The sequence below is a fragment of the Equus przewalskii genome, chromosome 4 (assembly GCF_037783145.1).
Source record: "Equus przewalskii isolate Varuska chromosome 4, EquPr2, whole genome shotgun sequence".
Taxonomy (NCBI): Eukaryota; Metazoa; Chordata; class Mammalia; order Perissodactyla; family Equidae; genus Equus; species Equus przewalskii.
Window position 1 is genome coordinate 3,040,909 of NC_091834.1, and position 13,627 is coordinate 3,054,535.

Sequence of the window (13,627 nt, forward strand, 5' to 3'; positions counted from 1 at the left end):
TCTTCGCCCACAACTTTCTCCGCGTTGTGGTAACACACCTAGAGGCTGCTCCAGACTTTCATCCTCTAGCTCCTTGAAGAAAGAAGCAAGAGAGTCTTTCCTATCGGCTCCAGTTAAAAAAAAAAAGTTTGTAGAAAGACAATTGGATTGTCAGATAAACCTGGACCAATCACGGTGGCCAAGGCAATGAGGTGCCATCCGCCTCCTCGGCCAGACGGCAGGAGGAGCATGTGCAGCAGAGCCGCAGACACGGAAGAAACTGCTGAGCACCAAAGGCACTCTAACTTCTCATCTATTGGACTCCACGTTATACGATACATTACGATTATTATTCTGAGCGAAACTTCCTATTTATTGAACAATTCATAAACCACTTTAAAAAAGCTCTTTAAAAACCATATTTAAAGTTGATTTACTTCCACAAAACCCTGTGAGGCACACAGGGGAAGCATCACCATCCTGTTTACAGAAGAAGGAACAGGCTCAGAGAGACGAAGTAATGCGTTCAACAATACAAGTTGGTAAACGTCACAAAATCAGACACAAGCGTGCTTTCAACCACACCTTACTCTAAGGCACAGTAGTTCAAAATTACAGGAAAGATTAAGCGGTACGTATGAGAGCACGGTTCAAGAAAAAAAAAAACTTAAAAGAGAAAATGGAATAAGCCCCTTTGTGGGGCTCAGTATTTCTATTTTGGTAGATCTTAATCTTCTTTCTACTACTGGAACCATCCAGAGCAAACAGGACTGTCTGGGAAACCACACCCCAGCAGAAGGCACTTCTTGTGTATCACTTAGAATGCTCGCAGCTGCAAGGAAACAAAACTCAACTTCAAGTGACTGAAAGAATAAAGGGGTTTATTATCTCCTACAGTAAGAAGTTCCAAAGTAGGACATTTCCAGAACTAATTAATTCCATAACTCACAAAGTCCCGAAAAACTCAGGTTCTTCCCATCTTTCAGCTGTGCCATCCTCCACCTGCTGGGAACCTCCCCTCCGGGAGCAAGTTCACAAGAGCTTCAGGCGTCAGGGCCGCTCCCACCAACAGCCAGAGACAGGAAAGGGACCCTCCACCTTATTTCATTCATTCACCTACATTACGTTACTTAATATATGGAAAGCCCTTACAAAATGCCTGGCACATAATAAATGTCATATAACTTTTGTTATTATTATTACCATTTTTAAATCATTAAACATTTATTTGTAAAGATTTTCTTCTATTTTAACAGATGCGTTTTTTAATTAATTTTTTATTGGGGTGACTTTGGTTTATAACATTACATGAATTTCAGGTGTACCTCATTATAGTTTGATTTCTGTATAGATTAGATTACGTTCACCACCCAAAATCTAATTGCCATCCATCACTGTACACATGCGGCCTTTTACTCCTTCTCCCCTCACCTTTCCACAGCCCTGCCTCCGCCCGCCCAGGCTTCCCCTCTGGTAACCACCAATCTATTCTGTGTCTATGCGTTTGTTTGTTGTTGTTGTTTTTATCTTCCATGAGTGAAATCATACTCTCCCTCTGACTTATTTTGCTTAGCATTAACACCCTCAAGGTCCATCCATTTTGTCCCAAATGGCAAGGTTTCATCTTTTTTTGGCTGAGTAGTATTCCCTTGTGTATACCATATCTTCTTTGTCCATTCATCCACTGATGAGCACCTGGGTTGCTTCCACGTCTTGCCTACTGTGAATAATGCTGTAATGAACGTAGGGGTGCATATATCTTTTTGAATCAGTGTTTTCATTCTTTGGATAAATATACAGAAGTGAAATAGTTAGGTCACACAGTAGTTCCAGTCCTAATTTTTTGAGAAATCTCCATACTGTTTACCTTAGTGGCTGAACCAGTTTGCATTCCCACCAGCAGTGTACGACAGGTTTCCTTTTCTCCACATCCTCTCCAACACTTGTAATTTCTTGTCTTTTTAATAATAGCCATGCTGACAGGTGCGAGGTGATGTCTCATTACAGTTCTGTTTGGCATTTCTCCAATAGTTAGTGATGGTGAGCATCTTTTCATGTGCCCGTTGCCCATCTGTACATCTTCTTCGGAAAAACGTCTGGTCAGATCTGCTGCTCATTTTTTAACTGGGTTGTTTTGTTGTTCTCGAGTTGCCTGAGTTCTATTGTTATTGTTGGGTCTCTTTTTAAGAGATGGAAGACTTTCCAGAAACCTTCATGCCTCATCAGCCAGAAGTGGAACACATGCCCCTTTCTAAGCCAACTGCCAGCAAGGGAAACAGAATTCCCCAACCGCCTGAGACTAATCAGGATTCACCCCTCTGAGACTTTAAATACATGCTCCCTGGAGGATAACGAACTCCCCGACAATGTAGAGGTTCCTCCACAGTTCTGGGTAGGAAACCCACTGTGCTCCATCCTCCGGACATCCCTTATCCCCACAGCACTAAAAGGACCGTAGTTTGGAGGTGGCTCAGGGTGTGCTCCACCACACAGAGAAAGTATTCTGCGGAAAAATAAGCAACTCTAGGAAAGGGGGGAAGGAAAAAGGCAGACAGACACATCTGACAGTGCTCTGGTCTTGGGATTCAGTCAACTCTGAGGTAAGCTCCACCCATTTGCATGGTTTAGCTTGAAAGCCAATAAATGTCCCCTGTTTTGCTACAGGCAGTCTGAGTTGGATTTGTATTACCTGCAAAAGAATCCTGCCTGATAAGGGTATAAAATCAATTTGCATAAATCAGTAGCATTTCTATATTCTAATAACGAACTAACAGAAAAAGAACTCAAGAACACAATACCATTCACAATCACAACAAAAATAATAAAATACCTCGGGATAAATTTAACTAAGGAAGTGAAGGACCTATATAATGAAAATTACAAGGCCTTTCTGAGAGAATTGGATGACGACATAAGGAGACGGAAAGACATTCCATGTACATGGATTGGAAGAATAAACATAGTTAAAATGTCCGTTCTACCTAAAGCAATCTACAGATTCAACGCTATCCCAATCAGAATCCCAATGGCATTCTTTACAGAATTAGAACAAAGAATCCTAAAATTTATATGGGGCAACAAAAGACCCCGAATTGCTAAAGCAATCCTGAGAAAAAAGAACAAAACGGGAGGCATCACAATCCCTGACTTCAAAACATACTACAAAGCTACAGTAATCAAAACAGCATGGTACTGGTACCAAAAAAGGTGCATACATCAATGGAACAGAATTGAAAGCCCAGAAATAAAACCATACATCTATGGACAGCTAATCTTCGACAAAGGAGCTGAGGGCCTACAATGGAGAAAAGAAAGTCTTTTCAACAAATGGTGCTGGGAAAACTGGAAAGCCATATGTAAAAGAATGAAAATTGACCATTCTTTTTCACCATTCACCAAAATAAACTCAAAATGGATCAAAGACCTAAAGGTGAGACCTGAAACCATAAGGCTTCTAGAAGAAAACGTAGGCGGTACACTCTCTGACATCAGTATTAAAAGGATCTTTTCGGACACCATGTCTTCTCAGACAAGGGAAACAATAGAAAGAATAAACAAATGGGACTTCATCAGACTAAAGAGCTTCTTCAAGGCAAATGAAAACAGGATTGAAACAAAAAAACAACCCACTAACTGGGAATAAATATTTGCAAGTAATACATCCATCAAAGGCTTAATATCCATAACATATGAGGAACTCTCACAACTCAACAACAAAAAATCAAACAACCTGATCAAAAAATGGGCTGGAGACATGAACAGACATTTCTCCAAAGAAGATATACAGATGGCCAATAGGCACATGAAAAGATGCTCATCATCGCTGATCATCAGGGAAATGCAAATCAAAACTACACTAAGATATCACCTTACACCCGTTAGAATGACAAAAATATCTAAAACTAATAGCAACAAATGTTGGAGAGGTTGTGGAGAAAAAGGAACCCTCATACACTGCTGGTGGGAATGCAAACTAGTGCAGCCACTATGGAAAACAGTATGCAGATTCCTCAAAAAATTAAAAATAGAACTACCATACGACCCAGCCATCCCACTACTGGGTATGTATCCAAAGAGCTTGAAGTCAGCAATTCCAAAAGTCCTGTGCACCCCAATGTTCATTGCAGCATTATTTACAATAGCCAAGACATGGAAGCAACCTAAGTGCCCATCAATAGACGAATGGATAAAGAAGATGTGGTACATATATACAATGGAATACTACTCAGCTGCAAAACAGAACAAAATCATCCCATTTGCAACAACATGGACGGACCTTGAGGGAATTACGTTAAGTGAAATAAGCCAATTAGAGAAGGACAATCTCTGTATCACTCCACTCATATGAGGAATTTAAAAATGTGGACAAAGAGGACAGATTAGTGGCTACCAGGGGAAAGGTGGGGTGGGGGGTGGGCACAAAGGGTGAAGTGGTGCACCTACAACACAAATGACAAACATTAATGTACAACTGAAATCACACAAGATTGTAACCTATCATTAACTCAATTAAAAAAAAAAAGAATCTTGCCTGATACACAAAGGAAAATCTTAAACGTGACTAACAGCACAGGTTGTTGGAGTTGAAAGGAGAAACTTCATACTTAACCATCTGTGCAACCTTGGGCAAGTTACCACTCTGGAATGCCGTACATATGTACTTAGTAACACACGCACAACCTTGGGCAAGTTACCACTCTGGAATGCCGTACACATGTACTTAGTACACACACACACACACACACACACACACGCACAACCTTGGGCAAGCTACCACTCTGGAATGCCGTATATACGTACTTAGTAACACACACACACACACGCACAAATGAATTTTACTAAAAAGGTAGAGAATTTAAAGTTCCCAACTTAAGAGCTGACAGCAGTTATCCATCAAGTTCATGCTACTCAGGCTAGTGTCTCATTTAAATTACTAAATGAATCCCACTGTTGGCTCATATTTAGAAGCCATTAAACACACTCATTCAAGTTTTCTTGCTGGATATTGACTCCATAAAGACGAGGACCAAGGTCTTGATCTATATCCTCGTTTTATAAGCTAAGTCCACTATTTTAACTCTTTCCATACAGGGTTGCTAGTGCCTCTCTTCCCTTTAAAATTTGAGGGTTATCTCTGGGCCACCCTTCTCTTACAGATTCATCTCCTGAAAATACAACCTCCTTCTCTCATAACTTGACCTGCATATTTGTAACAGAATCGTATGGGTCATTATCATTTTTTGAAAGAATACTTAGTGTGTCACTTAACTTTGAACCCATATAACTTCAGGGCCCTATTTAGGATGCCTTCCAAAAGATATACGATCCCCTTTCCTCAGGAACAAGAAACTAGAAGTAGGAAAGCAGAGTACCGTACTATAAAAAAACATTCAACAGCTCAATATTAACCAGAAATTGTTCTGGTTTCTCCCTTTACCATTCTTGAGGAATTAATTGTTCTTCAGAATTAATGACTGAAAATTACTTTGTTTCAATAGGAACTTTCAAATTATTCATGACTACGGATGGCTAAAATAGTACAAAATAAAATTTAAAATTAGATATTAAAGGACTTTAAAAATCCCAAAATAAACCATGAAGAGAATAATTTATTAAAAGGTACGTGGTATTTAATTAGGCCTTCTACACATATTTTAATACTTTAAAACAATGTGTTTTATTTATTTTCTTCCGGAAATTTAACATCTGATATTAGAGGTCACGTTCATAATAGTCCACAAATCAAGTAATCGTCTTCGGGGCTAGCGAGTACTCAATACTCAAAACAAAAATATGAAAATATCAACATTTTTAGTAGGAAGGGTGAATCTAAAGTGAGTTACCGAAGGTGAATGTTTCTTGCTTTTTATTTATAGTGACACCTCCTAGTATAAGATGGATACTACTGAATAATGGTCACAAAACCAAAGAATGTTAAAATATTAAAGTTTTTAAGTCATCTAATTCAGGAAGACTTCACCCGGGGTTCAAATCAGATGTGAAGTTTTGTGTGTTTGCACATTATATGCACTTTTCTGGAACTAAGATCCTAGAAATTTGGAAATTTCACTACAGTTTCAAAGGGATGCATGATTAAAGAGACTGAGAACCATTATCTAGTTAATGTAGAGCAGTGACGAGACTCAAAGAAATGAAATTATTTGCCCGTGGCCAAATAATCAGCAAGTATCAGCTTCAGAACTCAAGCTTTCTTTTCGCTGAAACACAAACACCTCTAAAAAGACTTTTTCAATAAACATACTTAAGAAAAAACAAATATGTATGAGCCAAGAGCAGCGAAGGGAACCCTCAGGCTGACGATAAAAGAAAACACCAAGATGGCAGCAGATGAGAGCGCGAGCTGAGAACAACCCACGCAGGATGGAGCAGAAGACAGAGTTCTAGGAGGGTCGTTCCCAAGAAAGAAAACAGCAACGGACAGAAAACCTGACGGTGCCTGACTACAGCAAAAGGAGTTGTACAGTTCTGTGAGAGGCTTCGGAGAATGAGAAAACCAAGCAAAAGGGAAAAGGCAAGCTGCACAGACAGAACAATTACCACAGTGCGTTACATGACGCAGCTCTAAAGAGCGCACACACAAACATAAACTCTGAACGCTGGTTTACCCAAAATTTGCAGTCACTGGGAGGATGGGGGAGGAGCCCAGGGGGAGCTCATTAAAAAGCTAACTTGTTCTCATAGAGTCAGAAATCAACAAGTAACATCTACAATAAAATAGTCAAAAAAAGGAAAGGTAGGTATGTTTAAAAACATAAAGTAAATGCCACAAAAATACCAAACAGTGTTATTCATCAGGGCACTGCTGCATTCTGAGCAGGCCAAGTCTTTGCTGAACGGACTGTCTTGGAGCATAGGTCAGCAAACTGAGGCTTCTGGACCAGATGGAGCCTATTGCCTATTTCAGTAAATCAAGTTTCACTGGAACACGCCATGCCCATTCATCTCTCCCTGACGCACTGTCTGCGGCCACTCTTGCGTTCTCACAGCCGAGTGCAGCGGCTGCCAGAGACCTCACGGTCGCCAGTCTGAAATATTTACTAACCGTCCTTTACACAGAAAGTTTGCCAACCTAGTCTAGCGTATTGCATGACATTTAGTATCTCTGATTCCTACCCACAAATGTCAGTACTCCCCCAAAAGTAATTATGAAAACCAAACCTTCACACCCCGCATTTGCAACCCACCCTCCCCAACTCCCTACCAGGCACGAGGAGGAGACGAACTCTGGCTTGAGAAGCACTGAACTATAAAGAATTTAAAATAATTGCCTCTGGGGAGCAGAACACAGAGGTAACGACAGGGCAAGGCAGTCCCAGGGGCTGCTATTTTTTTCTCAGTAAGCCTATTGAAACACTAATTAATATTTCAAAATATTCACATGGATTTCTTCAAGAAAATTAGATTTAAAAACGAAAAGAAAAAACAGAGGAAGTCAAATCTGGTTAATGGTTCTGGCGACTCTCTAACGTAAAATGTGTGACTGCATGTTCTGGGTATAATTTGTGGCATCCGGAGAATTTTGGGGTTGCACATATCCAAAGCCGCTCCGTGAACGGCCCTCAGATAAGAAGGGGGCCACTGTGCTAACTGAACGTGAGCACAACATTTCAAACCTTCCGACCCCGAGAAAGGAGTACAGTCCACAAATGGCCTTCAGAGAAGTTTGAAACGTTTAACCTAAAAAGCCAAATAAACAGAATGTTTAATAAACATTACTCTTATAAGTAGAAATTCAGAAAAAAGCTTTCAAAAGATCTGCGTAGGAAATATAAAAAAAAATTGTTTTAGTTTTTTTTAATTCAGTTTCCTTTTAAGTTGATCGGAAGCTTAAAAGTAAAGATGATACTGACATAGAACCACAAAAGACTGAACTAATAGTGATCAGTATCAATACTTCCAATTCAGTACCTTCTGTGAGAAGGGTGATATTGTGTATCCGTGGTATGTTCTCCCCAGAAAGGAAATAACACATCCAAAGACAGGCAGCATTCTTAGGTTTGTCTAATCTTTAAAGTGTTCTAATTACCACTTATTTCCAATTCAACTAAATTTAAAAATTGTCTAGTTTTCTCTTAAATAGGAAAAGCTTTAAATATATATTTTGTTAATAGGGACCTGAAGAATAAGGCATCAAAAATGTTTTAAAATGTGAAAACAAACATAATTCACTACATATACTAAAAATCTAAGATACTACATATAACAACATACATTTTAAAGAGAGTATAAACAACACTCTTTAGGAGTAAACAGTTTACTGTATTTTCAAAAAAGCATTTATTCTCTTCCATTTTATAAAGAAAACATTACATTGATAAAGCTTATTTTGAAATGTATAAGATGACACAGCTGGTTAAGTAGTCATGTCAACTAAAGCTAAAACATCAAAACAAACATTTTAATATTTCAGTTTAGAAAATATAGTCCCCAAAGAATTATTTTACTGAAAAGATTCAGCTGTTGAATTGTAACTTACTAGAATCAGATTAAAACTGTAGTTTCTCTTGATATAAAATAGTTATAAAATTATAAAAGGCTCTGCTAACCTAGCTTTCCTTTAAAAGGAATTAATGCAAGAAAATTTTTAATGCTTTTATAAAATGTTAATTATATTCATAATCCTGGAAATTTGGTTTATATTATAACTAAATATAATTAATCTAGCTACTTTGATAACGTGGAGTAAAAAGTGGAGAAAAAATAATTACAAGCATCAGCTTTCTGATTTATTTAGAGGCAAAATCAGCACAAGGAAAACCAAAATACTCTTCTCCTTCCACTCAAAAGATCCTGAAATCCACTTTGTCATTATTTCAGGTAAAATTTGACATAAACCCATAGCACAAAAAAGAAAAAGAAAGGAAAAGCATGCATTTTTAAAATAAAAACATCTAAAAGGTTAAAAGCTTTGACTGTCGACTTACCTTCTTTTGATACCAGACTATGGCATCTGTGACTCTGGACGCCATTTATTCCACTGAAATCACACATTTGTCATTTTAGGCTGTGCAAGAGAGAAAAACATAGAAACCACTTTACTTCCACGTTCCAACAGGAGACTGAACAACACGCACACATAACTCTCTGGTTACTTGCAGAGCAAGGGGTGTATGACTAGACTTAGATTACACTCTTCCTCATGACTATTTTAGCAACACGCTCCCTTAAGTAAACAAAAATCAGCTGCCATGAAAAAAAGGATTTTTCCACGTGAATCTAACACTTGAATTTTCTTACAAGATAGCTAAATTTTTTTAAACAAGCCTTTTAAATAAATTTGAGAACTTCCCAGGTTATACTGGAAATGTTTCCTTTATAAATTCATGTATGACAGGAATCCATTCATTCACTTAGTTACAGATCAGTTTTGCTGTGGTTTCTATCTAGGGACCAGTGTCACTTACTGTCACTAAAGGACGGCTTGATAGACATGCCAAAATTTATAATCATACATATTTAATTTTCCCTGATGCTCAGTAGACATAAAGTTGAACCAAATAACTGAAGAAACCTAAAGAATTTATGATAAATACTAAGCCAGTATCACACTTAATTACACAAGAGTAAGTAACATTAAGGACCTCCCAGATACCCCAGTTTGCTAATATTTAGAAATTTACCACAGACCATTTCACAGGCATCTTTTTTGTGTTTGTCTAAAAGTTTAACTTAACGATTCCTTGGCTCTGGAGAGATTTAATTCCAGACGGATTCCAGTTAACTCTGGAATACTTTCCTACTCGTGAGCAGGCTGGCATGGAGGGCACCCCTGGGTATGGTGTTAAGAATGAACCTACACAGGTTCTAACACAGATACGTGCCCCAGAACTCATTACACACAGGCCAGGAGCATCCGGGCCACACCGGCTGTCAGGGAGCCCCTGTGAGGACAGGAGGCTGCTGAGCTGATCCTGGCACAGGCAGGTCTGCAACCGCACACGTGCTCCCACTACACAGCGTGCCCCAAACAAACACCACAGCTTATACATCATTCTTGGAAGCATATGAGGATTCAAATATAAGGAAAATTATTACTGGCAAGTTCAAATGTTCAGATGATCAACCTCTAAAATTTAAGGCAGAATTTACTTAATGCCTGCATTTTTGACAGTGTTACATACCAGATTATTTTATTACCTTTCCCAAGATGCTGATTCCATCTTTAAATGATCAAATTCAAGCAAACTATGTTCTGAAATTCCTGACAAATGCCCTGGCATATAGTTGAAAGACCTGGATTCAGGTAGCGTCTTCCACTCTCTCAGTGAAGAAGTCTCTTAATCTCCCTGACCGAGTTTCTATCACTGTATGATAGGAATAACTATACCTATCTATCCCTTATAGGGTTTTTGTGAGTGGCAAGTAATATAATATACATAAGACGCCCACCACACTCCGGTGCATACAGTAGATGTTCAATTATAATTAATTATTAAATTTTTATGTGAAAAAGTTCTGCAGTACAGGAACTGGGAAGTATTTATATTTCCTTGTCTAAACATGGCAAACAGTTTAGAGAAGAAATACACGTCATCAGTTTTGGTTGACATTTAAAATAAAAATAGCTACCTGATTATCATAAAATCGCACAGTCAATTCAGCCCCACACAGGTGGATTATCCAGAGACCTCGAAGTTCGCCTCCACTAAAGTTTCTCGTCACGGTGCCCACCTTCATCTCTCCCACAAGGGTTTTCGCGGACACGCTCCCTCACTGACTCACAATCTCCCATTTTGGTCTTTCCATCCTGGAGGCCTCTGGGGCTGATTCGTCAGCTTGAACCATGTTTCTTCCCAGAGGTTTTCTCCCCTGCATCTGCCAGGGGACCACTGCCGGCAACACTACGCCTTCACTCTGTCTGTCTGTCAAGACAACTGTGTGTGTTTCCCAAACTGGTGAGAACTCTCCTTCTCCCCACTCCTGCTCAGCCCTCGCCAAAGGTAAACTACAACAGACGGTACAGAAGGAGGAGAATATCATCTTTTCCTTTTACCCTCCTTTCACTTCACCCAATCTTTACTGACAAAAATTCCAGATTATCTATCAGATGAAGATCCTCTCTCTTACTCCTCCAGGAGTGTAACTAATATACATTTCACATACAAAATGTAAAAGAACCTTTTATTCACCCAATCTATTAAATGTATGAAATATTTAACATAATTGGGGAATATTTAAATGGTCACATATAAATAGTAAGAATTTAAAAAATAATCTTAAATGGAAGTGAGGAAAACGTTGCCTGCTTCAAATAAAATGATCTGAAAGATAACTTTTTATATACTTGGTTTATACCAAGCTACACTTAGAAATAAATTTCAAAAATCATCTCTAATAGTACACTAGGTACAAAATATTCTAAATATTTTAATTGTAGTTATTTAGATCTACAGAAATAAAAATTCAACCAATTAAAAAGATCTGTCTTCAGTAATGGCAGGTTCGCTCCGCAAATTCATTTAATAGTTTTTCCATTGTGTCAACCACCTTTCAGAGACACCGAGTGGCTCATACCTATTTTTAAAACAGGTTTTACAGCGTCCTGAGATAGATTTCTGAATCAGACACGTGACAAAGCGCCAAGACACCCAAATTTCACACGAGTATAAACAAGAATTAATAAATCAACAAACGATTTCGTGAATAATAAAGATTATTTCTAAAGCCTTTTCAATGTCTTTGATTCCGATAGTCCAGGAACATGGGTTTATAGTCTCTATTATCATGATGGCTCATGATATATAAGTGTTTTAATGCTAAATTATGACACTAAAGTTAATTTACCAAAAAAAAGTAGCATAGGAGGTTTATTGGGTACTTTAAAAAGAGAATCTTAATCTTTTTCGATCAACTGATCTGACAGAAGGAGGGGTACTAAGATATGGAAATAATCCAATTACAAAACCACAGAACCAACTGTCAGCATAACATTCAAATCTTGCTGTAGAGGTTCTCTGAGCTAATTCTCTCCTTGATGTGCTTTAATTATCACACCTTGTCAATGTATCTGAAATTATTCTTTACCATGTCATGGTCCACACAAAATGCATGTATGATGCCAAAGACCAGGCTGCAGGGAAAAGATGACCACGGAGAGAGAGTATGTTAAGGCAGCTTTTACAGAACCTCACTGTCGAGTGTAGTACTGCCCAGGAGTATTCTTTGTGCAGAGGCGGCCAGAGAAATCCCCAGGACTTTCACCGTTGCCTAAGTTAGAAAGCATCAGCCTATACAATACATAACGTCACAAGGTACTTCTCTCTTTATTCTGAAACAAATTCCTCTGTTCCAGGGACTCTCCCTATGCTCAGAAAACACTCTACGCCCACCCTGAGGCTCGCTCGTGCTGTTCCTCCCATTCCTCTTCTCCACCCCTCCATCCGTCCAGTCAGTTCAAACGCTACTTCCTCTAAGGTGAAGCTTCCGACAAGCGTCCATCTAGACTGAAACGCTGAAGCCTGAGGTCTCTTGCAGCACTGATCTGTACCCAGAGATGTGGCAGTCAACTGAAAATGCAAAGCTGTCCAGCCACACACGTCACTCGATCATATGTAAACTCTTAAGGAAAAAAAGAGGCATTTTCCTTCCTTTGTGTCTCCCTAAGTACCCAGGACATTATAACAAACAGTGGAGGAAAGAGAGCAGAGCAAAGCAGTGACTAAGCCCCAGGAGCACCGCGTTCTACACCCAAGTTGTGACACTAAGAGCTGTCTGCTTGAGAATACGCTGCTGAGTTCTCGGGCCTCCGTTCTCACCAGGGCCAGTCAGCCAACCGCTCCACAACCGAGCAAAGGTCAAAAGAGAGGATTCCAATAGTGTACAGAGGTCCTCTGCATTCCATTACTAACACACCAAAAACATTACCTTTAGTTAAATCGGTGTTACAAATAGGGAATTCAACATAGTAGAAACTGTTAGACAAAATGGGAATCATGCTATTTTTAAAAAGTAGTTTATGTAAATCCCCTCAGACCCCGATCTCGTCATCATCCTATTCAATAACCATGTATCACACTCTCCTGCCCTTGGAACTGTATTTACACCCCGACCCTGTAGAACTGTATTCAGACCCCGACCCTGTAGAACGGTATTCAGACCCCGACCCTGTAGAACTGTATTCAGACCCAGACCCTGTACAACTGTAATCGGACCCCGACCCTGTAGAACTGTATTCAGAGCCCTATCCTTGGACTGTATTCAGACCCCTATCCTGTGGACTGTATTCAGACCCCCTATCCTGTGGACTGTATTCAGAGCCCTATCCTGTGGACTGTATTCAGACCCCTATCCTGTGGACTGTATTCAGACCCCCTATCCTGTGGACTGTATTCAGACCCCTATCCTGTGGACTGTATTCAGACCCCTATCCTGTGGACTGTATTCAGAGCCCTATCCTGTGGACTGTATTCAGACCCCTATCCTGTGGACTGTATTCAGACCCCCTATCCTGTGGACTGTATTCAGAGCCCTATCCTGTGGACTGTATTCAGACCCCTATCCTGTGGACTGTATTCAGACCCCCTATCCTGTGGACTGTATTCAGACCCCCTATCCTGTGGACTGTATTCAGACCCCTATCCTGTGGACTGTATTCAGACCCCTATCCTGTGGACTGTATTCAGACCCC

At 39.5% G+C, this 13,627-nt stretch overlaps 1 protein-coding gene across 7 annotated transcripts in view; it reads right to left on the minus strand.

Annotated features, from left to right (window-relative positions):
• PHTF2 (putative homeodomain transcription factor 2) overlaps positions 1-13,627 on the minus strand; it is a 119,823-nt gene that overhangs the window by 82,157 nt on the left and 24,039 nt on the right. For 6 of the 7 annotated variants that reach the window (XM_070617005.1, XM_070617009.1, XM_070617010.1 and 3 more), the window contains exon 2: positions 8,925-9,004. In XM_070617005.1, coding sequence (XP_070473106.1) covers positions 8,925-8,969 — 45 coding nt within the window. In that variant the 5' untranslated portion in view covers positions 8,970-9,004. Of the gene's footprint in view, positions 1-8,924; positions 9,005-10,569; positions 10,731-13,627 lie in introns of those variants that run through there. The other variant, XM_070617007.1, reaches the window with a different exon arrangement.